This window comes from Python bivittatus, unplaced genomic scaffold (genome assembly GCF_059951505.1).
Source record: "Python bivittatus isolate LINGU-HERP-01145 unplaced genomic scaffold, Pbiv_v1 ctg000700_np1212, whole genome shotgun sequence".
Classification (NCBI taxonomy): domain Eukaryota; kingdom Metazoa; phylum Chordata; class Lepidosauria; order Squamata; family Pythonidae; genus Python; species Python bivittatus.
The window spans coordinates 66,272,074-66,298,642 of NW_028277098.1; the positions used below are offsets into that span (position 1 = coordinate 66,272,074).

Here is a 26,569-nt window from a genome sequence, read left to right on the forward strand (position 1 = left end):
TTTTGTTTTGTTTTTTGCATTATATGGTCCAAATATGGAAGTTTCTGCTTGCTGATCATTGCTTCAGGGAGCCAGTCTTTAGTCATCTAGGAGTGGTTCTCCAACCTGTGCTCTTTGTAACTGTCCCCAAATCCTTAATTTCAAAGAAATCCCCCCCCCCCGCTCTTTTGGTGTTCTAGGTTTCCCAACTTCACAACTGCCACTGAAAAAAGCATGGCTTCTGTTGTCATAAAAACACCCTTCTCCTATATCATGTTAACTTCCTCCCTACAATTCATGTTTTTATTAGGCCCTTAAAGAACCATATATGAGTGAGGCCTAACCATAACAAATAAAAACCTCAGACATGAATTTATAAAAGATAAAGGGCTCTCCTGTTTTACTCCGTAGAAGTGAAATCCCCTCTCATCTCAAAAGTGGTGGTAGATTATCTAGGGAGAAAAGACTGCTGCCCCAAACAGATGCCCTTGTATACATTTGACTGACCTCTGGCCGGGGAAAGAACTGGGTGCCATACAGCCATGGGTGTAAATCTGAGCCCAACTACACATCTGTCACTTGTAAGATGCACATATTTAAACCGCTAGCAACAGTTTTATCAGATTTTGTTTCTCATAACCTACCATTAGCTCTCTTATCTATCACTTAATATAACTACAGGGTTCTCCAAGGGAAAAAAAGGCTAGCAGGAGAAAATCTAAGCCATTATTCTGCCACACTTAAAAGCAGCACATGATATGTCCAGCAGTAAGCAATTATACAGGAGAATTTTGAAGATTTGGCTTCACAACTATTATAGCTACTAGATCTGGGTTGGAAAAATCCAGAAACTCACTAGATAGCAGGAAACAAGTACAGAAAAACTATTTAATTTTTGTCTACCATCTAATGGTTGTCTGGATCTTTACAGCCTGGAGCTGTTAGCCCTAATATCTACACTATTTAGTGAACAGGACAGGTGAAAGATAATGGTCTGGTAAGCTCATGATGGTAGTTCACTTGATCTCTCTATAATTGGTTTTCACTCGCAGCATTCACAAACTATCTTTATGAAGTTGGAAGTAGGTATCATGAAAACATACATATAAACTGTCACTAAAGTAATGTTCTTGTGAAAAGTAGGTCATTTTTACAAGGCCATGTAGTAAGACAACAAATTTAAACATAATTCTATTCCAACTATTCCATTTATTGTAGGAAAGGCAGTTATGAAAACATTTTTAATACACAAATGATTTTCAAATCAAGAAGTTCCAAATCAAACACTTAGTAGAAAATAGAATGCCAGTTGATAGGAATGAAAAGTAGGTACAATTCAGTTATATGTAACTTCTACCTATCAAAAACATAGAGATATATGATGCTAAGATAACACAATGTGATGTGCTATATGAAAACATATTTTCCATCATAAGTTGTCCAGAATAAAACTACAAATTACCATTTTAAAATTGCCATACTTACAGGTGACTGAATTAGCTTTGTAACAATATTCATTTCATGGATTCACATTTTGGCAACATTCATGGTTTAAAAAAAAAAAAAAAAAAAGACTTCCCACAGAGAACTCTCTTGTATCTTCTGGCAACTGCATTTGTACAATTTTTTAACACGGCACAAGAGACAGCCTGTACATTGGGCTACAGCATTCAACACAGAAAAACATGAAAAGGGCTTCTATTTTACCCAACTTAATAAATCTTTGATATCTCTCTCAACTGGTTTTAAAGTCATTTTAATTAAAAAAAAAAAAAAACCCTATGCTTTTCAGCTTAAAACTCATGCTATTTTTCATCTCTGTAGAAAGAATAAACCAACAAACAATACTTGATAGAATAAAATCTGCTATCAAGTCACTATTTTGAAACAAATTTAGTTTGTAGTAGTTACATACTTCACATGTAGCAGCAGCAGGAGTAAATTTAAAAAATCATATCATGAAATAGCATTTAAACTCTGTTATAAAAACACTCTAAGAATAAAGCAGGAGTGAAGTAAGCCTTCCTGTTTTTATACTAATTTTATTAAACATTACAATTAAAAAGACAAAAACTAATACAAACTAAAAAAATAAAAGAATAAAAAGAAAAAATAGAAACTGCAGAAAAGGAAACAAAGAGAAAAAAATAGACAAGGAAAAAAATAATATAGGAAAGGAAAGAAATATATAAAGAAATGATTTCCCCCTTCATCACAAGTATAAACAATTTTAGTAATTTACCATCTTCTCTTAAAATACAACAACAACAAATACCCTCTTCTTCTCATATCATATATAAACAAATCCTTAAAGCTTCGTCATTTCAGTCCTGATGTCAGCAAAAGTCCATTAAGGGTTACCAGAGATAACGTATCTATTTTAACCTTGATCAAATAAACCAACTTTATATTCCTTCCTTTTACTTTTAACAATCTTGATCTCTAACCCTTTCAAATAATGTCCCTGGACTTGATTTCTTTTCATTTTTTCTTTGCCCCTTCTCACAGAATTCTTCAAAACTTTAGCAAGTCTCTTTTGTAAATCCAATACAGGAAAGTTATCCAGGTCATTCTTTTGGTTTGTTATTTGTATATCTCTTTTAATTATTAAGACATCAGTTTCTTAATCTTAATCTGTTTCATTTATATATCCAGCGTAGCATCTTTTTCCAAATCATTCTTGTAGCCTATCATTTTTCAATCCACTTTCAGATCAGTCTCTGTCTTGTCTGATAAAACTTGTTCCTCTTCCATAACATCTTTTAAAAATAGTCTATCTATAGAGGCAGACACTCTTAAAATTAACTTATGGGTTAATTTGTTCACAAACACCCTTCAATATGTCCAATGTTAAAGTATTTTGTTCCATTCTATATTAGTAAGTCAAATTTAAGTGTTCTTCTCCTTTCATTGTAATCTTTAGATCCTTCCAGTTCCCTCTAGTCTCCAACCTTCAAAGTCCCATCCTATCATTTTTTTTAAAAGAATTCAAATCAACATTTTCCCAGAGGAAGGATTCTTGTAATTAATTTCAAAATCTTATTTCAAATCCATCTGGACCCTTAGTCTGTTTGTAACTCAAAAATCAACATTCTAGTCACCCTTTTGCTGTTCATAAAAAAAAAAAAGGAGGGGGGTTAAGTCCTTAAATTTGTATTTCAAACTTCTTTTGCTAAGGAAAGAAGACGACTCACCCGGTGTTTTCAGACTTGTTGATCCAAAGGTTCCTAACAGCTGAAAAGCAGTTAACAAGCAATTTCCTAAAGTATTAGAAAAGGAAGTATGCGAACACAGTGTCCATAAAGGCGCTGACCAAGTTTGAGCAAAGATGGCATTCCCTCGTCTCCCAGAGCTCTAGCTGTTGTCTTGCAGTCTCCTTGTAAGGAGAAACTGTCTGAAGCACTTGTGGGTGATCTCAAGTCCTCTCCTTGTCCAGAAAGGAATTATGATTAGCTGGTCTTCTTGCTGGTTCTTCATTCTGCCATGGTCATTGGCTCTGCTTTTAAGCATTCCTCTTAAAGACAAACTCATTTTTTAAAAAAGAACACTATAGCATTACATGCAAGCAAGGCAAAATTTAAATCTCTTTATATATTTACATTAATAAAAGTAAAAACATTTCTAGAGAAATATGCTTGTCTACATGTACTTAACTAGATCAACTTTTGCAAAAGTATTTAAAATACTTTTAATTAAGTAAATATATTACATATCAATATTCCTCATTTAAATGTCACATATTCAAGAGATATTTAAAAGTGTTCTTATTTCCATTAATTTCAATCTACAACTAAAGAATCCAGTTATTTGGTTAGCCAAGACTTGGTCATCACTGTGCTGTGAGGGGTGGGGTCATTTGCATATTTGGTGGCTGGACTGGCCAGCCTTCTTGCTGATTCTGCAATAGACGGTAGAGTTGCTTCAGCTGCGCAACAATGTTGTCCTTGATATCAGGGATAGAGATCTGTAGTCGTACACTGCCACTGTCAAAGGAACGGGTGAAGTCACCAGAGAACATTTCATAGATCATCCGAGCTACAACTGGAATGACCTGTTTGAAAATAAAATCCATGGTAATCTAGATAAAATGATCAATTCCTGGAGGTTCATCTGGAAACCTAGAAAAAGCCAAATGTTCAAACTGGAGAAGACTATTAAGAAACGTATTGTTGATTGATCACATTTATACACCACCACAATCTGGAAGGACCCTCAGTGGTTCACAAAGTTAGAAGTATACATTTAGAGTTTACATTGCTTGCTTCCTTGAGATGAACGCCATGAAAACCCTTTAGGACAAAGACAGAAAAAAACTGCAGCAACTATCAGCATCCTATCCAGCACTGAAATGGAGAAAGAAAAATAGTCCTCCACCAAACAATTATCAGCTACTCTAGATTATGTCACCAGTAAAACAGAATGCAACTCTTTGCTTCACTGCAGCAATGGAGAGTAGCCATAGCTGGAACAGATGCACCAACATGCTATATCATTAGCTATTTCAAAACAACTGTTTCCAGGACACTGGGATACACTGATTGATTTGCATTAACTTATTAATGCAAACCCAAGTCTTCAATTCACATAGTCCACACTATGCTTCATGCTTAAGCCATGCCTGCTCAGACAGATTCAGTGCTAACACAGCAAGGCAAAGGTGCTTTGCATAGTAGCAAGAGCAGTAGCAATAATATCAGATAGATGCTAAAAGGGAATAAAAAGCTCTTTCTGTTTTTCATGGAAATAAAGTTGCACTAGTCATTTCTATGGGACTCTAGAGCTGTAGAATGCTCTCTACCCTGGTAGACTCTGTGGCCAGATTCACAGTTGAATAAGCCACAATCATCAGATTCACATAACTTTCTTAGCTATGTTTTGCAATATAGAAAACAAATCACATTATGGCTTAGCACAATGTGTCAACAGAGTCCTTCCCCGATCGTCATTTGTAGACAGGTAAAAATAGACTTATTCTTTTGGTAATTAGTTAATAGCTAGTCACTGATTATGTAGGTTGTTGTCACTTTTAATTACTTTTAGCATATTGTTAGTCTTTTGTAGGAATTGTTGGAAAATTTGTTACAAGGCTAATTCTGCTCAAACTGAGTAAGAACTGGTATCAAAGATAAAGAGTTCTGAGTCTTTACTCTGCCTGTAATGATGTTGATGGATCAAAAGAAACCACAAGCTAGAAACCTGATTCTTCAAGTAGACTGCTACCACTAGTAAATGGGAAAAATATGTCTCCCAAAATCAGTGTTTCCATTTCAGTCTCATTTTATTGGTAATGCACATTCAGTCCATTACCCTTCCTTAATTCAGAACATCAGTAGCCTCACTGTACTAGACGAAAAAGAAAGGTGGATCCTGACCTTTATTCTCAGACTTACTTGTATTAAAGAAGGTTTAAGAGGGGGCTGTCATTACATTCATGGTAAAATACAGTCTCTCCTTAAGATCTTGCTCAGTACAAGACCTGAAAATAAAGAGATGGAAGGTGTGGACTGGAGGACCTGCAGCTCTGGGTCCCTACACACTTTATCTGCTTATATTCAAAAGAACCCATGAAACAGATTTTATATATTCTAGCTGGAGACCTATTCTATCAGAGATGCAACTGCATTCTCATACTAAGGACTAGTAGCATATTTTTGCAACTCATTGTTCTCTTACCTGAACAACAATCAGCTTTCTCTCTTTTGATTTTCCATCTGGCCATTCTTCTCCAAAACAAAAGTAGATCTCGTATGGTGGTTGTTTACCAATCTGTCCTTTCTGATGGGCAATTAACTCTAAATTTAGAGGAAGAACATGGAAAGAGAGAAGCAATGTATAATAAATTACATTATTATGGTCAAAGAATAATGTCCAGTAAGATACACATGCATTTAGAAATGACAGTTTTTCACAAATAATCGCTATTATTTCAAACCCATATTTGTTTGTCCAGAATTTTCCTACCCTCTCCTTCCCCTTGTATCAATTGATCCAAATGGCATTTGCTTTCAGTTATCCTTTAAAACCAGATCAATGCAATAATGAACTATAATAGAGCAGGTAACTGCTCATACCATTTCACTCACAACTTTCAACAACATGAAGATGTACAGAATGAATAGTGATATCAGAGACCCATCTGGGCCAAAAAGAAGAAAACAGGTAGAAGCATTTGCTTCAATGGAGTACAACAATACATTGGATACAAATCCATTCACATTCTCTGGTATACAGAAAACATAAGGTACACACTGTAGATCCAGCAGGTACTAACTACAACAATAGCTATATCTACATTATAATGCTAACAGGGATACAGCCCTAGCTGAGCTAGCTGTATGGTATTAATCCAAAAAGGCTAAAGATCTAAGACAAAATATACAAAGATTACAAAGTTAAAACAAACAGTACCGTTAGTTATCCAGTGATGGTGATCCAAAGACACTAGAGCTACTCACCACTTAGAAATGTTTCTAAACAAAACAGCTTAACTCTCTTCTGTCTTTCAATTAAGTTTGGTGTGGTGGAGGAAGGTGCACATGGCCCAGACCAATATACTTTGCACTGGCAAAGCCTGATAGCATAAATAGCATGGCCACTGACTTCTAGTATTAGCCCTCTGTCCATTACATCAAGCAGTCGACTGGTGAAGAGCTTTTGCTTTTCATTTGTGATCGGTTCAGGCCCTGGAAACTTGACTTGCTCCAAATTAATAGGACCAAAGAGTTCTTCTTGATCTGGCATAGGACCCAATTCTCCATAGAAAAGTCTGCAGCCTTGGGGGTTGCTCACAGTCATTGTCTGTCCAAACTCCTTGCCTCGATACTCAAATTTGATTTCAAGATCTGTCACTTGATTAAGAAGAATATATTATTAATATATCAGGCAGTGCAATAGAAGCTATAATTGCAGTGTACCATATCTAGCTGAATAAAATCAACACAAAATAGGGCAGAACTACAACTATTTGCAAAGCAGCGATATAATTTGCAGAGAAACCAACGGACCAGTCATGGAGTCAGGTTGATTGTAAAATAATGACAAGTTACTGTAGAAAGACTTGCTGTTACATGAACCCAGTACTTAGCAATACACTGTGCACAATTATTAGGCAAGTGAGTATTTTGACCATATCATCATTTTTATGCATATTTTCCACCTCCAAGCTGTATAAACCTGAATGCTTATTGAATATAAGCATATCAGGTGATGGGTATTTGTGTAATGAGGGAGGGTGTGGCCTAAGGAGATCAACACCCTATATCAAGGTGTGCATAATTATTAGGCAGCTTCTTTTCCTCAGGCAAAATGGGCCAAAAAAGAGATTTAACTGACTCTGAAAAGTCAAAAATTGTAAAAAGTCTTTCAGAGGGATGCAGCACTCTTGAAATTGCTAAGATATTGGGGCGTGACCACAGAACCATCAAACATTTTGTTGCAAATAGTCAACAGGGTCGCAAGAAACGTGTTGAGAAAAAAAGACACAAATTAACTGCCAAAGATTTGAGAAGAATCAAACACGAAGCTACCAGGAACCCATTATTCTCCAAGGCTGTCATATTCCAGAACTACAACCTACCTGGAGTGCCCAGAAGTACAAGGTGTTCAGTGCTCAGAGACATGGCCAAGGTAAGGAAGGCTGAAACTCGACCACCACTGAACAAGACACATAAGTTGAAATGGCAAGACTGGGCCAAGAAAAATCTGAAGACAGATTTTTCAAAGGTTTTATGGACTGATGAGATGAGAGTGATTCTTGACAGACCAGATGGATGGGCCCGTGGCTGGATCAGTAACGGGCACAGAGCTCCACTTCAACGCAGGCACCAGCAAGGTGGAGGTGGGGTACTGGCATGGGCTGGTATTATTACAGATGAGCTAGTTGGACCTTTTTGGGTTGAAGATGGACTCAAAATCAACTCCCAAACCTACTGCCAGTTTTTAGAAGACACTTTCTTCAAGCAGCGGTACAGGAAAAAGTCTGGATCTTTCATGAAGACCACGATGTTTATGCAGGACAATGCTCCATTGCATGCATCGAAGTACTCCACTGCGTGGCTAGCCAGTAAAGGCCTCAAAGATGGAAGAATAATGACATGGCCCCCTTCCTCACCTGACCTAAACCCTATTGAGAACTTGTGGGCCCTTCTCAAACGGGAGATTTACGGTGAAGGAAAACAGTACACCTCTCTGAACAGTGTCTGGGAGGCTGTGGTTGCTGCTGCACAAAAAGTTGATTGTCAACAGATCAAGAAACTGACAGACTCCATGAATGGAAGGCTTATGACTGTTATAGCAAAGAAGGGTGGCTATATTGGTCACTGATTTTTTGTCTGAAATGTCATAAATGTTTATTTGTAAATTTTGAGTTATTTATGATTCTCACTTTAACAGATGAAAATAAACGAGTGAGATGGGGGAATTTTTGTTTTTCATTTAGTTGCATAATAATTCTGCACACTAATAGTTGCCCAATAATTGTGCACACATAGATATGCTCCTAAGAAAGCCAAAACCTCACTTTTACTTTCTTAAATATTCAGGTTTGAAGTTTATTAACATTTTGGATTGACCGAGAGCACTGTAGTTGTTCAATAATGAAATCCATCCTCAAAAATACAACTTGCCTAATAATTGTGCACACAGTGTAGCAACAAACATATCACTTGATATACACAATGGCTACCTAATTAATTAATTAATTAATTAATGACAAGCTACCCCAAACATTGTTAACCCAAAGTCAACAGTTTTCAACTAGGTTTCTTTTACCAGCTGATGCCAATAAATATATTTTTTAACATAGAATGTTCCTTGCACAAACCAAAGTGAAGAATAATAACTGCAGAAAAACATTGGTATTTGTTCAGCAAGTTTCTCAGATATGCAGCTTATTTATTAGAGGCAGAGACTCAATGCATCATTTCTTATCTATTTATTCTAGTGCCACCTGCACCAAAAAGACTTACTAGGAAGAGAGCTAATCCAGAGTTCAGGAGAGCTATATATATCATGCTGTAGAGCTGGCAGTGCAGGAGGCATTGGCATCTCTATATCTTCAGGTTCATTCTTTGGCCACACAGCTTCAGGGCTACAGGTCTCCACACTAGCGGGAGCCATTGGGGAATCTAAGCAAAATAAATGCAACGTAATTATGTAATCCCCAATGCTTCCTAACATTTTAAGAAGTTACGTCTATAGAGAGATTCAATCATTTTCGTATCAGAGGAGGTTTCATTAGACTGCCTTATGTAAATCAGTATTTAATTTTGTACTATTAGAATTTTACCTCACCTTTCATCCATCCTGATAATCTAAATTGAAAGCCTGTAATCTTTTCTTCTAATAAGACCTAATAAGGGATATTAATGCAATCCAACAGTTTTGGCCTATAATTCCCAGAATTCTCAGCCAGGTGAAAGATGGTAGTTCTAGAGCTAAACACAACAATATCTTCACAATCAGCGTAGCTATGGAGCTGCTTTGTGGGATGCCTCAGGGCTCTACCCTTTCTCCACTCCTATTTAACATCTACATGAACCTGTTGGGTAAGGTCATCTGTCAGCATGAGGTGGGGATTCATCAGTATGCTGATAATACCAAGTTGTACATCCCCTCCCTGGGCCATGACTTGATGCTGCCAAGGTCCTTTCCCAGCGCCTGGAAGCTGTAAGGGTTTGGATGGGGGAGAACAGGCTTCGGCTCAACCTTGGCAAAACAGAGTTGCTGTGAGTTTTAAGGCTCTGATTCTGGTGTTTCCATCTTTAACTCTGCATGGGGGCACACTTCTTCAGACAGAGTTGGTGCACAGTTTGGGAGTCGTCCCGGACTTTTGCTCCTTCTCAAACAGCAGGTGGAAAGTGTGGCCAGGCAGATTTTGCACAGGTTCATCTTGTGCACCAGTTGTGCCTATTCCTGGACTGCTCATGGTGCCTCATGCCTTAGTCACCTCCTGTTTGCATTACTGTACCTAGGGTTGTCTTTGAAGAGCACTCAGAAGCTGCAGCTGGTCCAGAATGTAGCTATACAGGCAGTTTCTTATTACACCCATGTAACCCCACTGCTTCACGAGCTGCACTGGCTCCCGATAGGCTTCCAGGTGCAATTCAAGGTGCTGGTCATTATCTATAAAGCCTTCTATGGCATAGGGCCAGGTTACTTGTGAGACTACCTTTCTCCTAGTGTTTCTGCCCACCCTACCAGATCTAGTAGAGAGGGCATGCTCCAGGTTCCTTCTATTAAATGCTGTCATCTTTTTGGAGCCCAAAGTTGTGCCTTTACAGTGGTGGCACCTGCCCTGTAGAACAGCATCCCCCCAACCTTGTTTCGCAAAGTCTGGCTGGGTCAGACCAGGCATTTTGGTCAGAGTGGAGATGAGCTTTGCTACTATGGGTGGTTAATAGTTAATAGTTTATTCTTGGATGCTTGGGGGGTTATGTTTTCAGGGTGGGTTTGTTTGTTTCTAATCTTGTAAGCTGCCCAAAGACACTTGTGTGAGATGGATAGCTATATAAATGATATAAATAAATTATAAATAAATCAAGATAAACTATTTGCAGCCCCAGGCTTCATGAAACTATAATTTAAAATCCCCTATGCAAAACAATCAATTTAAATTCCTGGTACAAGCCATTTGTCCCTTTCCTGCAGCTTGGGGGAGACAGAAGAGGGTATCAGATTCAGGATGCCTCCACCTATTTTTTGCTTTGGCCCCCACCCCCAACATGTGCCCTCCAGAAAATTATCCTGGTATAATGTGTCCTCAGCAGAATTAAGGTTTCCCCCCTTCATTTAAAGAGTCAAAATTATATTTCATAGCTTTAAAGAATTTCTATTCTATCAGGGAAATGGTGCAGCTTCATGTTAAAAGGTAGGAGCAATCATAGTTCATGGAGATGTCCACATAATTCTAACAAATGGATTGTGGGTGTCTAGAAATTTTCTTTAATTGCACAGGGAACATCAGCACCCCTTCCTTTCTCTCCAGTTAGTTAATAAAACAAAAGTGTCAAAGTTGGCTGGACTGGAGAGTAAAATTCTGAATCAATGAAATATCCTTGGGTTAGGATTTTTCTCTAAAATGGTAGCAATCTCAGAAACAAGAACACTGGAAAAAACAGAAATGATTCCTATGGATCTGGCTAATTCTTAAACATTTGCTGCATGAAAAAAATTGTAGCGATATATATTTTTGAGACATAGAACAACACTCCTTTGTTTAATAAGAATAGCTTTCTTATTCTGAAGTAACTCTACATGGAATTCTACATATTATAGGCGACAATAAACCCCTCTAGAAGTACAAAATAGTCTGTGAGGCTCATGTTTCATTTATTTTGTTTACAAAATATTTGAGATACTTTACACATGTAATTAGTGGATTAATCAGCACCCTTCATTTTCTGCAACATCATTCCTGCACTTCAGCCATTTCTCAACTTGACTTAAAATGTCTCCTGAAGAGTACATAGGAAAAAGAAGATAGTTTGACACGTCCTTTGCAAATTTACCAAAGGAAACCACCTCCTAAGCCATAAAGATGGCAACTTTATGGGGACAAAAGGCAAGCAGTCCTTTTGTTAGATCAAAAGAGAAAAGAAAGCATTAGATGAAAAGTGTATGAAAAAATAAAATAAAAATGTCACTTGTAGATTAGAAAAACATTTTAAATACATAGCATCGTCAAAATATAATTTTAAACAAGCTCTAAGCCTGGAAAATTAAGGCAGGGATATTTGCTGTAACAGTGATGCAGTTAAAACCTGAAAAACCTGAACCTAGCTCCAGGGAATTCCAAGGCTTTTAAAGATGTTTCACATTGCCTTGCCAGGAAGGTGTGTCTGTTCCTGCTATGCTGTGGGAATTTACTTTCTTCTAATAGAGTATACAGTGGTGTATGTGGGAGGGACAGTATGCCACCATGGAGACATCCTACTGTGGCCTAGACTTCTTATCCTGTTTCAAATAGCAGTGCTGGATGCAATGTGGAACGCATACACTTATCTAGGGTTATAGAATATCTTGACAACCAGCAGATAGCAGCAAACGGTTAGATTTTGCAGTATCTGTTGCCATCTAGTGATTGTCCAGATACTGTTGCCATAAATTATTCCACCCTTTCGTTAATTCCAAAGTGTCAGCATCATAATCCTCAGGAACCCAATTAAAATACGTTCTCAAGAGCAAGGGAGTGCCCTTTGTTTTAAAACCTGACTCGTCTTACATCAGACAGACATGAAGCACACAGAAGCAGGATTGTGTCACACATGTATGAAGATCTCAAGTCAATAATTAAGAATCTGAATTCCAGATTTAGTGTCTGCAGAAACGCAGAAAGTATCTCAATAAGTATATATAGCTACCTGCATTTATTATTAAATATCACACACAAAAAGCAGGGTAAGAATATTTACCAGGAGACCAGCATGCACCGTTTATGCTAAATGTAAGGTATATGCTTTACTGATCTCTGTAGCATGTTGCTTGCTAATTTAGTTGCATCTAAAGATAAAAAGTTTTCAGAAAGCATTTGTCAAAATGCTGCTTAGTGCAACATTAACAAAAAGAAAACAGTGTTTTAAAACATAAATTTCAATTCACTTTCATTAACCATAGGTCAGAATACATCTACTAACCATTGATATTAAGAAATGGAAAGCTGTCCTGTATTGCTACATGCTGAGACTCATTTAATTCATCTTCATCTTCATCATCAAGGTCATTATCCTTCTCATCCCATGGAACTGAACCAGTAGAACCTGGAAAAATGCAGGAATTGGAAAATTAGAAATGAAATTTCTTATGAAACTCCCTATTTTTTTTTTTTTAACAAAACAGAAAAAAATAGAATTCTGTTTAGGAGACCCATGAGAGTGTTGCAGAATAATTCATTCTTTGCCATTCTTATGCTCAATACTCTGGTTTCCAAACTTGGGAGATCCTGTGAAATCCAAGATTCATTTTTGCTTCTCAGCTTGGGTTTGGAAGGTTCTGGTGGCATAAAGCAGTTCTAGAACATGGGCAATTAAATGAGAATACCATAATCTGTCTCACTGAACTATACAGCTAGTGTGCTAGAAAGTACATGGTGGAGAAGAAAGTTTGCTTCCTCCAATATCTATTGGCCCTCCAAATTCAACAACTAACCCAAGAACATTTCTTCCGAGCATGTGCTGACAAAGCCCTGTCTAGCAAATAGGAAATGTGCAACCAAAATTCCTAATGAATGCCACCCAGTGAAGCATTTTTGTCAGGGATAGGGGCATTTTAAAATGTTTTCTTAATGGTGCCCTTGCTTCAGTTCAAAATGAAGAGAAAGGAAGCACATAGACAAACATGAAAGATGCATGAAAAACTAGACCTCCTGTCCTTTTCTGTCTTACTTTGGATCCTTGCCAGGATGTACCTGAACTTCAAAGTCTTTATTTGATTTTGGCTTAAAAAAGGAAGCTGAGCAATTTAGACTGTACCATATGTGTTGTAAATTCATAAGCATGTAGAATAGATTCTTAAGTAGTACAATTAAATAACATGAAAGATAAATTGATATGCTTGTTCAATATAGTTATTCATTTAAACATTAGTAACTCAGAAGATCTCACTGACAGCAAGACAATTGAAGGTAAAAGGATCAGCTACATGTTTCCTTAAACAGAAGAGTTTCTCTGTGTCTCACCAGGATTAATGATTGGCGTCAGGGATGGTGGGATGTCACATACTTCATAAATTTTAATTGGATTCATTGGCACCTCTTTGGTGCCATCGTATATAAGCTTGAATTCACGGCTTTTGTTGAGAGCACACCGGAGTTGGGCTTTCCATTTTGCGGGGTCAGGATCATCAACCCCTTCTTGATACTTTCCTGTTTCCACAGCCCACGCCTGGAGCAAAGTACATCATGCTCAGTTAAGTGTTGTCATTATGCCAGCTTCTGTTGAATTGCACTGCCAAACAAACTCTCATCTATAACATATATCTAGGCAATAAATATTTTCTGCAATAGGTAATTGCTGCCTTTCACCTTTCTAACAGACACAGACCTCTTAAAAACATTAGAGATTTTCTTTCTTGATAAACTACTTCTAACAGGACACCTGACTGTGTTAAAACAAATCAATGCAGTGTTACAATTTCCTTTTTTAATGTGGGATTGAGTTCCAAGCTTATCTAGATAAAATTAATTCACACATGTACCTTCTTGAATTAAAAAAAAAACCCTACACCAAACAAACAAAAAACCCATTAACAAATGCCTTTATTCTCAGATTATTTCTCTTTATAAAGTCATTAGAAATGGCTGCATGAAAAACCTTCCATATTATACAGTAATATACATATTATACAAATAGCATACATTGCACAAATTTACTTCATGAGAACAAGTCTACAAAATTTTTAAAATCCAGGTGAATATCATCCTCAGCAAAATGTTGAGGAGAAAATCCAGCAGAGTTCAGTGAGGCTAGCTCCAAAGGAAGTGTGCATTGGATTGCTGCGTAAGATAAAGAATTCTAGTGGCAAGTGACAGAACTCAAAACATAAGAGGTGAAGAGTTGACAAGTAGATAATTAAGCCTTGAATCTGAAACTTCTCAGAAGGAAAGCCACAACACACCAGGAAAATTAGTTCTGCTGTAGCACAAAGTACACAGATAAGGCAAGCAATGATTGGAAGGGATTTTGATCTACTGATTACTTGAAACCCCATTTGAATATATTGTGCCTTGCCCCTTATTTGTCTCCATAGTGAAGTTTATCCCTTTGTACTACATGCATGCTTCTCTTCCTAGGATTTCAGGTTCAGAATGTGATTCTGCTTATGAAAACAATGCAAGATGCCTATACATCAAGTTGCATCTCTGAACATACCAACCATTTTATTCAGAAAACCAAAACTGAGACTTCTGAGATATTATATACTATGTGCATACTCTGGTTTCTCTTCAAATTGTATACATATAGTATATGCATTTGTGTAAGGCAAAAAACAGCTAGGCAATGTTTTCCTGCCCCTTTCCTCTAAAATGTTAATAAAGCATTTATTGTGATTAATGAAATGCTATGATATTGAAGGGCAGATAGGGCTAGGATGGGATACTTAGTTGTCAGGACATGAAGAATGTGGCTTAAATGACATAACTTTTAACAGAAAGAAAGCTTGATTGCTGCATCAGTTTTAGAAGGGCATGATGAAAGGCACAGGACAGCAAGTACAAATCACATACGTATTTGACCACACCTTTATGGTAATATATCTTCACTTTGCAGGACCACAGTTCTTCAAAAAACAACTACATTCATGATCCAATATGCCAATATATGCCTGACCATAATGACCATCAAGTCCAAATTTAAAGCAGTTGTTATAACTAAAATCACTTGAAAGGGATCCATTTATTGGACTCAAGAACTGCAGTCTAATTCAAATTCAGTACAGTATTGGTGGGGAGAAATACAGTAGTGATCTTAATTAAAACAAAGGTGCTACAAGACAGCAAACTCAAATCTCATTCTATCATATAGCATACTAGCTCTCAAGTGCAGAACTCTGTCTTTCAGTTACCTTAAAAATGGTATTCTCCTCTTCATGCTGAGGACTATGTCGAGTTGCATGCTTCCAAGGAATCTGAAATCTCTTTGCATCCCTGTTAAGCCAAACAAGACCTGGATACATACCACTGTCTACCTGAGCTACTAGCCAGGGTTTCAGACGAACTCTGCGTGGATGTGATGCCATTATCTAGAAGGATAAAATACACACAGCAAACAAAGTATGAAGAGTTTGCAGGAATTCTCATTTTCTAAAGAATAAAGCAATAGAAACCAATTGTGATTGCAATCAAGTTGCTCTGATTCCCTTGTAACCAACTGTTCTATCGACTGACCTAATTTCTTTGAAGGTCAAAACAGAGAGACCAACTCAACTTTTTTCAGTATACTGAAACTACCAACTGCAACACAGGTAAAACAACTGTACAAACTAGATTAAGTTATACACAGTATACTTTACAATGAAGTAAAGGGGCATGTATAAGAAATGGAAAGAGGGGAACATTTCCCACCCTCTGAATATCATTTGCCAGAATCTAGATTGGCTCCCACCCTTTTGGCTTTTAGGAAGGGCCTGAAGACTTGGCTGTGTCTTCGTTTCTGGGGATCCAGCAGCAGTGGTGAGCCTTGGCAATGGGTTATATTAAATGGAATGTATGGTTTGTACTCACCTGTCTGTGATTATGTTTTATGTTTTGTTGCATTTTAATAGTGGTTTTAGTATAGCTATATGTGGTGGTGTTTTATAGTTTATATTACTGTTTTTTTTTAATTGTTGTGAGCCACCCAGAGTCACACTTGTGAGATGGATGGCTATACAAATTTGATAAATAAATAAATATAACATAATCGAAGAATACAAGATAATCTCCAAAAACTATAGGAACTTTGTCAAAAAATGTAAAGCTCAGAATGAACTGAGGCTTGTAAAAGATACCAAAAATAACAGAAAGGAGTTATTTGGGTATTTTAGAAATGAAAGGAAAGCTAAAGACAGTAATTGTAAGGAGAAAATAGTGGACTTCTAGGCCAGAAATGGCAGACTGAAGACAGCTCCATGAAAAGCGGAGCCAACAACCACGGCAGAATGAAAAGCCAGTGAGTAGACCAGCTCTTCATAATTCCTCTCCAGACAAGGAGAGGACTTGAGATCACCCACAAGTGCTCCAGACAGTTGATCCTCGCAAGGAGACCACAAGACAGTGGTCCCTGGCAGGTTTAGAGCTCTGGGAGATGAGGTATAGCCATCTGCTGAAACAGCAGTCAGTGCCTTTAAAAAGACACTGAGTTCACATACTTTATTTATTTATTTATTTATTTATCAATCAATCAATCAATCAATATTTATATAGCTGCTCATCTCACACAAAGTGACTCTTCCCTTTTGGAATTGCTTGTTAACTGCTTTTCAGCTATTAGGAACCTTTGGTTCGACAGGTTTTTCAGCACCAGATGAGTTTCCTTCAATCGTTAGTAAAAGAAGTTTTAAATACAAGTTTAAGGACTTAATTTTTTTTCAATAAAGAGCAAAAGGGTGACTGAAATTTTGATTTTAGAAAGTTACAAATGGACTAAGCATTCAGATAAATTTGAACTAAGATTTTGGAATTAATTATAAGAATCCTTCCCATGGGAAAATGCTTTTGTCTGAATTGTTTTTAAAAGAAAATAATAAGACTTTAAAAACTGGACACTAGAGGGAACTAGAAGGAATTAAAGATTACAATTAAAGGAAAAGAACACTTAAATTTGACTTACAGATACAGAATGAAGCAAAATATTTTAACATTGGACATATTGAAGGATGTTTTTGAACAACGGATCCAGAAGTTAATTTTAAGAGTGTCTGCCTCTATAGATAGACTGTGTTTAAAAGAAGTTATGGAAGAGGAACAAGTTTTACCTGACAAGATTGAGAATGATCTGAAAGTGGATTTAAAAATGACAGGCTACAAGAATGATATGGAAAAAGATACTACGCTGAATATACAAATGAAACCAGCTGATGTCTTAGTAATTAAAAGAGATATACAAATAACAAACCAAAAGAGTGACCTGGGAGATTTTTTTGTTGTATTTTAAGAGAAGATGGTAAGTTACTAAAATTGTTTATACTTATTGTGATGCAGGGGAAGTCATTTCTTTATGTATTTCTCTTTTTTTTCTTTACAATATTCTTATTTTTTTCTTTCTTTTCTATTTTTCTTTTTTGTCTTCTGCACCTATTTTTTCTTTTATTTTTAAAATTTGTATTAGTTTGTATTGTTGTATTTGTAATTTTTAATAAAATTATTATTAAAAAGGAGAAAACAGTGAAACAGCAATGGGTGATTGGTGAGAAGACAGAATCTCTTAAATCATATTTTGCATCTAACTTCTCTCAGAAAGGAACCCCAGCTGACCATGGTTATTCCGCTGGGAAAAGAAGGGAACTGCTGTTTAGGAAAAACAGAGGATTAAGAGAGAATTCAGCTAATTTAAACAAATTTACATTTCCAGAGCCAGATACACTAGATCCCAAGGTACCAAAGGAACTAGAAGAGGTGATCACAGAACCATTCTCAGTAATCTTTGAGAACTCTTGGAGGAGTAGTTTGGTCTCAGAAGACTGGAGGAGAGAAAATGTCATCCTCACCTTCAAAAAGGGAAAGGAAAAAGAACTAGGAAACTGCAGACCGGTCACCATGACAGATATACTAGGCAAAGCCTTTGAACAGAAGTATGTATGTGAGCACTTAGACTAGAATTAAAAGGAACCAGCACAGGTTTGTTGCAAGCAAATTGTGCCAAACTAATCTTGTTTCCTTCTTTGAAAGAATAACTAATAGATCAAAGTGAATAACAGTAACCAGTAGATGAAAGAGAATATCATAGACATACCTGGACCTCAGCAAAACATTCAAGAGAGTACCTTACAATATTCTCTTTAATAAAAAGGTAAAATGTAGACTAGATGATATTATATTTAGATAGACACACAGCTGACTGAATGTACTCATTAATGGCTCCACTTCAGCCTGGAAGGGAGTTCTGAGTGGAATGTTCCATGGCTAGGTTGTGTGTTGTACAACATTTTCATGTATGACTTAGATTAGAGAGTTCAGAGGAAACCTAAAACTGTGAGGATTGTCTAATATTTTAGATGAAAAAGAGGAGATTAAAAAAAAGATCTAGACAAACGTGAGCCATAAGCTGACCTAAGTAAGATGGAATTTAACAGGGAAAAATTCAAAGTTCTGCATTTGGATAGGAAAAATGTAAGAGATGAATAGAGGCTATAGAGGAGACCATACTTTGTAGTAGTACATGTGAAATGGATCTGGGGGTCAGTCAAAGGTTAAACATGAGTCAGCAGTATGATGCAGCATCTAAAAAGCCAATTAATATCTTGCAATGCATTAACAGAAGCATAGAGTCCAAATCATGGGATAATTGTTCAATTCTATTCCATCTTGGTGAGACCCCTTTTAGAGTATTTGGTCCAGTTCTGGGCACCACAAAGGACAATGATAATTTAAATCAAATTCAGAAGAGGAATCTTAAAGGAAATCAAGCCTGATTGCTTATTGGAAGGACTGATAATGAAGCTCAAGCTCAGATACTTTGGTCACCTAATGCGAAGAGAGGACTCTTTGGAAAAGACCCTGATGGTGGGAAAGATTGAAGGCAAAAAGGAGAAGAGGACGGCAGAGGATGAGATGGTTAGATAGCATCACTGAAGCAATGAGCATGAAATTGAGCAAACTCAGGGAGGCAGTGAAGGACAGGAAGGCCTGGCGCAATATGGTTTATGGGGTCACGAAGAGTCGGACACAACTTAACGACTGAACAACAAGAACAACAACAGAAGAGGGCTACCAAGGTGGTGAAGGATCTGGAAGCAATGCTGTATGAGGAACCATATGTATAAGGATCTGAGTATATTTAGTCTTTAGAAAATATGACTAAAGGATATGATAGCAGTCTTCAAATAGCTGGTCACATAACGGCTGCATTGGACTCCAGACAGCAGGATCAGAATCGACAAAACTACAAAAAGAAGGTTCAGGCTAGTCATCGGGAGGACTTCCTGACTGAACAAGCTGTCAGCTAGTGGAACAGGCTGGTGCATGTTGAGTTCTCCTTCAAACAGAGGATAGTGGTCATCTGTCATAGATGCTCTAGTGCAGTGCTTCTCAACCTCAGCAACCTCAAGATGTGTAGACTTCAACTTCCAGAATTCCAGCATCTTAAAGTTGTTGAGGTGAAATACTGCTCTAACGGATCCTACATTGAATAGAGATTTGGATTAGGTCACCTTAAGGGGAACTTCCAACACTATGATTCTAAGATCAAATCTAAACATTGGAATACATATTAAAGTCTCCCCCCTTCCCCAAATATATCAGTGTACCAAGTTTCTTCACTGCAACTTAGGACAATTTACTTTAACCAACAGAACTGACTGTGTTTGCTGAGAAGTTGCACATCCTCATTGCTAGATATCAGAGCACTGGCTAGGGCTTCTAAGAGTTGTAATTCAGATACATCTACAAGATTAAAGATTTAGTAGCCTGATATCTAGAATGTGATGAAAAAAGCAGACCATCTAGAAACAGCAGCCAATGGGATGTATGGAATTACCTGAAAGAATCTTGACTTTCTCTACATAAAGTTTGCTGGTGCCCACTTCTTAACTGCTTTTCTGGTCAGTAACAGTGAATCTGAGATCTGAAATTCTAACTTATTCTTGTTCCAAAAATCAGTCAGAAGCCATACTTTGCTCTTGGCTTCCAATCCATTGGTTATTTAGGAGAGATAAGCTAGAGATCTTGGTTCATAGTAAGCAAAACAAGGAAAGACCATAATAGCTTGTTCAGTTGTTCCTTCTAGCAGGAAACATAAGCTTGACAGTTGTGACTTCCTAGGATATGTGAATGCTGTCACTGAGTAAGATTGTTACAGTTTTAAGGAACAGGGCTTCTTCACAACAGTACTGATAGTAAAGGAAGCTTTAATTGTTTAGAGAGTGATTTGATGCAGGTTTACCAGATACTGGACTAATTTAGCACATAATATTTGGTGGTAACAGCATCAATGGTATATTCAGCACAGTATTAAAGACAAATAAGCCTGTCTGCTATTGGAATGCATTTATGAAGGACATGAGATCTTCTGTTTTATGATTTTTATTTTTCCTTTTTAAAAAATTAGACACAGTGCAAGATTGACAAAATCTATTTATTTTTTTGTGAATTTGGCACACTCTGCACATATTTGTTGCTGCTTTGTTGTTGTTACACTAGACTTCCATAACTAGAATTCCTTTTGGGACTGAGTGCTTCCTTGCCAATATCCACACCATATCTACTTGGAAATCTCATATTATGTATTTTGTTTTCCTTTTTGTAAAAAGCTTGCTTGTCTATTTTTCAGGTCATACATTTGTTAAGGGAACTCCTGATTTCAGCATTATGGTTTTATAATACATCTTTTTTTTTCTTTGACATATTTTCCAACAAAGACATTCTTGGACTGAAATGTATTATTATACTCTCACTCTCTCTCTCTCTATTAGATTCAGTTTATGTATTTGCTGATTTATATTAAAGAATGATATAAAAGTCTTTCATTTTCTTTTGTTTAATATGAGATCACTATCTTGCAACATCCTATTCCAATCTGGAACCCTCCAAATATGTTCCCATTGTCCCAAGACAGCAGAACCATTGGTATGAAAAAAAAATGATCATAAATCCTACAGAGGCAACAAATACAAATCCTCAAACATTGCAGATAACCAGACTGCAGAAACAGCTACAGAAGAAACTACAAAACACTGCATCCATAGACAAGCACGTACTGTATTCTCTTTTCCTTCTCGAAGAACACAACCAGAGATTGTCACATTAAGGATACCAAACTTGCTTTTGCTGCAACAGGAATTATATTTTTTCATGGATCATTTCATCAGACTATCAGGAGCTAGTAATCATGCTAGCTATATAGCATTTGAATTCAAAGGCAGTATAATTCTGAATATCAACTGTTGGGGAATTTAAGCAGGAGAGTACTAGTGCACTCCATATCCCACTTGTAGGTTTCCAAGGCATTTGTTTGGCCATCATGGAAATTAAATGCTATATTGAAATTGGACTGTTTTTGTTCTTATACATCATCTGATAACTTATATACATTGGCATAAGCATCACAAGGTGAAAGCAGCAGGGAACAAAGCTTGTTACAATACCAAACAATGCAAAAGGTAATTACACAGAGTGTAAATAAAATACACAGAAAGCCAAAGGAAAAATGCATCCAATCAGAATAGTTGTGGATCATATCTAGTGATCTACAGGCAGAGCAAGATTATATATTTATGCACACAATTTCTTTCTGTAAGTCTATTCCCTGTTCCAATTTAACCCAAATCTGTGGGTATCACTGCTGCAAATGGCTTCCAATAACTTTGGGCAGAAGTCATCTTTTGGCAGGTCTTTGTTAGTCTAATATAACAAAAGATCAGAGTCACCAAGTTGGAAGGGATCTCTTAGGCAGTCAGATCCAACTTCCTGTTCTGTGCAAGAATCCAAATTAAGGCATTGCTACAAATGCTATCCAAATTCTGTTTAACTACTTCTAGAGAAAAGGAGTCCACTACTTCTCTGAGTAATCAGTTCCACTGCCAAACCGTTCTTATTGTTACAAATATTTTCTTAATATTCAATTGGAATCTGCCTTCCAGAAGCAGATTTTTTACAGTTTCTGCTATAAACGGCCTGGACCTTGAAATAGGCTTTAAGAAACAGGCTTTACTATGCCTGTTATCAGAACCTTACAATATAAATAAAATGACCAAAATAGCAAATAGAAATGCTTCGGCTACTATATTTTTCCAGTATTCTTTTCCCTTAGTGTTCTAAAGAACTGTTGGACAACAGTTATTAGGGGCCAACACAGCCATGCTTACTTAGGATTTCTGGTCCAACATATACCTGGAGTTTGTCAGGTTGAAGAATGCTACTCTATGGCTGTTCCATAAGCCAATAATAATATAGCAATACTTCTGTGCACTTAATCTAAAAAACAAATCATACAGCTAATCTAACATAAATTAAGGACTTCTTTTCCCCTTTACTTTGAAATAAGGAATGTAAAAACCAGCCAAAATTGCTGAAGAGAGATGGGGCTGAGTTTTGCCCTGTTTAAAGCTGCATAGAAAGCATTTGAAGTTTCTGAATCACGATTAACCTTTCTTTCTTTTTTGTGGGAAGACCCATCAGTCTTGTTTTCTTCCTATGAATATTTCTTTTAATCTATGAATAACAATCCAAGTGCATTTGTACATATGTTGAGTTTATTGGAAGTTTCTGGGGAAGTTGAGAGCATTTTGGTTAAGAACCAAATAGTGTAAAAGTGAGCAATGGGGTACAGCTATCTAGTAAAGGAGTGGGATTTGCACAAAACACTTTTAACCTTTGCTTTTAAAAGCAAAAACCCTGCAGAATAATACAACATGTACCTCAGTCCATAATTTAGACATACAATTCTTCACACAATGACTGCGTTGCACATGCCCGCTTGCTTCTTTATTTAGTTTCCACAGAAACTTAAGGTAAAGTCTCCTCTGACTTCTAATGGACCATGACACCTCCATGTAGTTTTTTGGCAGCAGTAAAGATGTGGTATGCCTTCTTCTGAGAGGTTTTTGTTTTGTTTTTTTTTAACTTCCCAGTCTAACCTGGAGTTTCTTGGTGGTCTCTGGCCAAATACTAAACTTGTCTGACTCTGCTTAGCTTTTTCAAGATTAGGAAAGGTCAGCTAAGTGCTGCCATCCACAGCAAGACAGTTTGCAATAATTAAGATATATTGAAGACACCATAGCATATTATGAAATCATAGGTATATCAATGATGTGGTCTTCTTCCCATAAGCATAAGACAGTGCAATGATGTAGTCGAGCAACATGTACCACTCCAGGTTATAGACCAGAGATACTTTTTCCTATGTCAAAAAACATTCAGAGAAAACTAGTTTATTACTGCTGTTTCTCATAATATTTTTCTTCTTTTCTGAGGGAGTTTGTGTTTAAATGAAGTCAGGCATTTGAAATAGTCTTTCATATATTGTTCTTGTGATTCAGCCATCTTATATTGCTGTGCTTTCACACTGTGCTAAGTCACAATGGAGTACTTCATTTTAGTCATTATGGATCATTCAACAACTACGGTTTACAAGTCAGCTTTTAGAATATAGGTGTGCTTAGTCTAGGCCACAGTAGAGGTTTGAACGATCAATTCCTATGTCAAGAATGACATTATAAATTGGCAGACAGGCACATAACCGTGGGTAGATGGGACGAAGGCACCAACTGGAAGAAACAAGTTAGGGAGAGCAAGAAAATATGGGTGAAGGAAATAAAACCTATGCATTTCCAGCTATTCACGGCTTCTGACTATAGCCTTGTTTTATTAAAGCAAAACTGGAAAAGTTTAGGCACAGTCAACAAACATGTCATGGCCATACACATAGTTATTCTCAGTTTTATATACAGATTTCAGCATGTGAAGCAATAAGAACTGGATAAAAGAAACAAATACCTGAAATAACCATCTTTTAAAAATATAGGCAACATTAGAGAAACCTAATGGAGGACACTAAGGAGTACTGATAATCAGAACTGAAATAAATGTTGAACTCCTGTTAACATTGATAATTCCCTTCATTTAATATGAGACTATATTTCACTTCCTGTAAAAATTATTATACAGTTTTAATATTAAAAGAGAATTTCTATTATTCCATTGAAACGTAATTTGTAATTGTGCATTTATCTTGAAATGAAAACTAGTCCCTAGCTCTGTCCTTTAAATTAAAAAGAAAACTTCCTCAAAAGAACAAAGGAAGTACAACAGACAAATGTGCAAAAGAAGACAGGCGCTTGACTTTGCAGCCGAGTACAGGCACAACCAAATTAGGAAAACCTAGGTACGAATCCCACGTCTTGCATCACAATTGCTCTGATATCATTTCTATGACTGATCCCAGAAAAAACAAGCAATATTAGTAACAAAATGTGCTGCCTTTACAGTACCGCTTCACAGAAGAACTGAAAGTTACCCAGGTAGACTTTCAAACAGCAATAGATATATAATAGTATTGGTCAAACTGTAATGTAACATACTCAGATTTCCTATTCTTAGTCCTCAGGCTCAAATCTCATTCTAGCACCATTTTAAACTGCATTATATAAACATTAAAATGGAAATATTTACAAATAGACGGAGGCAACAAAATACCAATAGACTTACTACTGCTTTTCTCCTTGATAGAGAGACAATGCTTGAAGCAGCAGGCATGAAGTTGCAGTTAAGGTATCAGCTACCTTAGGATACTACTAAGGTAGATGATTTGTGAGAGAAGACAACTGCAAGCTAATTTTTCTTGTTCACAAGGACAGCAAAAACAACAAACCCACAAGCCTTTGTTGATATATAATGTTATGTATGAATTCATCTGGGCAATAGTGGTCTGCACCTCTATGCATTACATACACACACATATATACATATGCCGTATAATAATGTATTTTTTTGAAAAAATAGTTCTACATACATGTTACTTTCAGCTTTTAATTTCAGATATCCAAACTAGACTAGTAAAACACTACCAACTGTAGTGATGCTATTCTAGAAAGATGCCCAAAATATAAAAGGTTACAGCTTTTGTATTGCTGTGTAGGATCTGTTCCAAAGATTTGATCTCATATTTAAAACTGGTTTGTGTACTTAAGGCATAGTCGTCATCATCATCATCATGTATTTACTCAACCCGCATTTCATACTAAGGTTTGCTTAAATATAATTGTACATCAACTTGGTTGAGATTGGGACTCTTCTACGCCGCAATTTTAATGAATACACTGGATCAGTCTTGCCCAAGCAGATGGCCTCCAATGTGTCACAATACTCCTATGTATTCCAACTTCTCTGGTGGGTACTAGGGCTGAAGATACACCTTAGATACTTCTTCATTTCACTATGCCCAATGTACACAAGTGACTTAAGATGTTTAATCCACTGCTAAATCACAATATGTAGATAATTTGCAAATTAGAGAAGGTTTTTATATTCTCCCATTCAAATTCTGGCATGGGAAGGGATGCTGGGAGAAGGGGTTATAAGTTATGCAAATCCAATCAGTGTAGCAAATACCCCAGGTAGACAGTGCTGAACAGGAAACTTGGATAACATCTGACTGCAGATAAGGAATAACTTTCCATGTAATGCAATCATCCTGAGTGTTAAGACTACGGAAGGTCTTCTCTACAGCCTTGCCCTGCCCTCTGAACCGAATTCACTAAGTGACTTCTGAGGAAACGCGCTAGTATCAGCGCCAGGCCACAACCGTGCCCGCTCTCCGCTGCTGTGAAACATTCGAGGCTGTTTACTTGCAGAAGTAAACGATCGACAAGTGTCGGACAAGCCCAGAGTGAACTCCGAGCAAGAACTCGCTTTAATGCCCCCAGGCAAAGGCCTCTTTTAGAAAAAAACGCTCTTCTCGGATTTTCCAACAAACCCAAAACGCAGAGGGGCAATATAGGAAGCCTTTGTGGCAGGAACTTTGGGGAGACGCGACTTCAGTCTCCGGAAGACTCAGGGCGAGAGAAGCTACTCAGGCGCAAAACGAACGAGAGAGGGGGAAAAGCGAGGCACTTGGCAAGGGGGCACAGCTAGGAAGGCGAAAGCGTGACCGCCGGCGAGGGGAGAAGAGCGTAAGGCGAGCACACGTGGGCGGGAAAGGGGCGCGAGTGAAAACAGGCGGGGAGAAAAGGCTCCCGCGAGCCGAAGCCCCAGCAGTTCAGGGGTGGAGGTGCTATTTGGATTGCAGAGAGGAGCCTAGAGCGAACGGGGCTTCTCCGCCGTGCTTCCACCCACTCCGCCAAGACTTACCGCTCTTCGACCGGGCTCCCACCCTCGCTCTGCTCTATAGCTCGCTCACCTGGCCCAGGTGCTGCAGCTACCGGGTCCGCCCCTTCGGGCGCGTAAGGAAGAGAAGGAGGGCCG

At 37.4% G+C, this 26,569-nt stretch overlaps 1 protein-coding gene across 2 annotated transcripts; it reads right to left on the reverse strand.

Moving 5' to 3' along the window:
- Positions 1–1,538: 1,538 nt before the first annotated feature.
- On the reverse strand, positions 1,539–26,569 carry IRF6 (interferon regulatory factor 6). 2 transcript variants are annotated; one of them, XM_088153699.1, is made up of 8 exons: positions 26,505–26,569; positions 15,538–15,714; positions 13,652–13,856; positions 12,612–12,734; positions 8,946–9,104; positions 6,435–6,827; positions 5,653–5,771; positions 1,539–4,030 (listed from the first exon to the last, which is right to left on the reverse strand). In XM_088153699.1, the coding sequence occupies exons 2-8, from the start codon at positions 15,709–15,711 to the stop codon at positions 3,809–3,811; spliced, it is 1,395 nt and encodes a 464-aa protein (XP_088009825.1). In that variant the 5' UTR covers positions 15,712–15,714; positions 26,505–26,569; the 3' UTR covers positions 1,539–3,808. The 2 variants fall into 2 exon arrangements, with proteins under 2 accessions (XP_088009825.1, XP_007425582.1); XM_007425520.4 differs by having other exon boundaries at positions 26,456–26,554.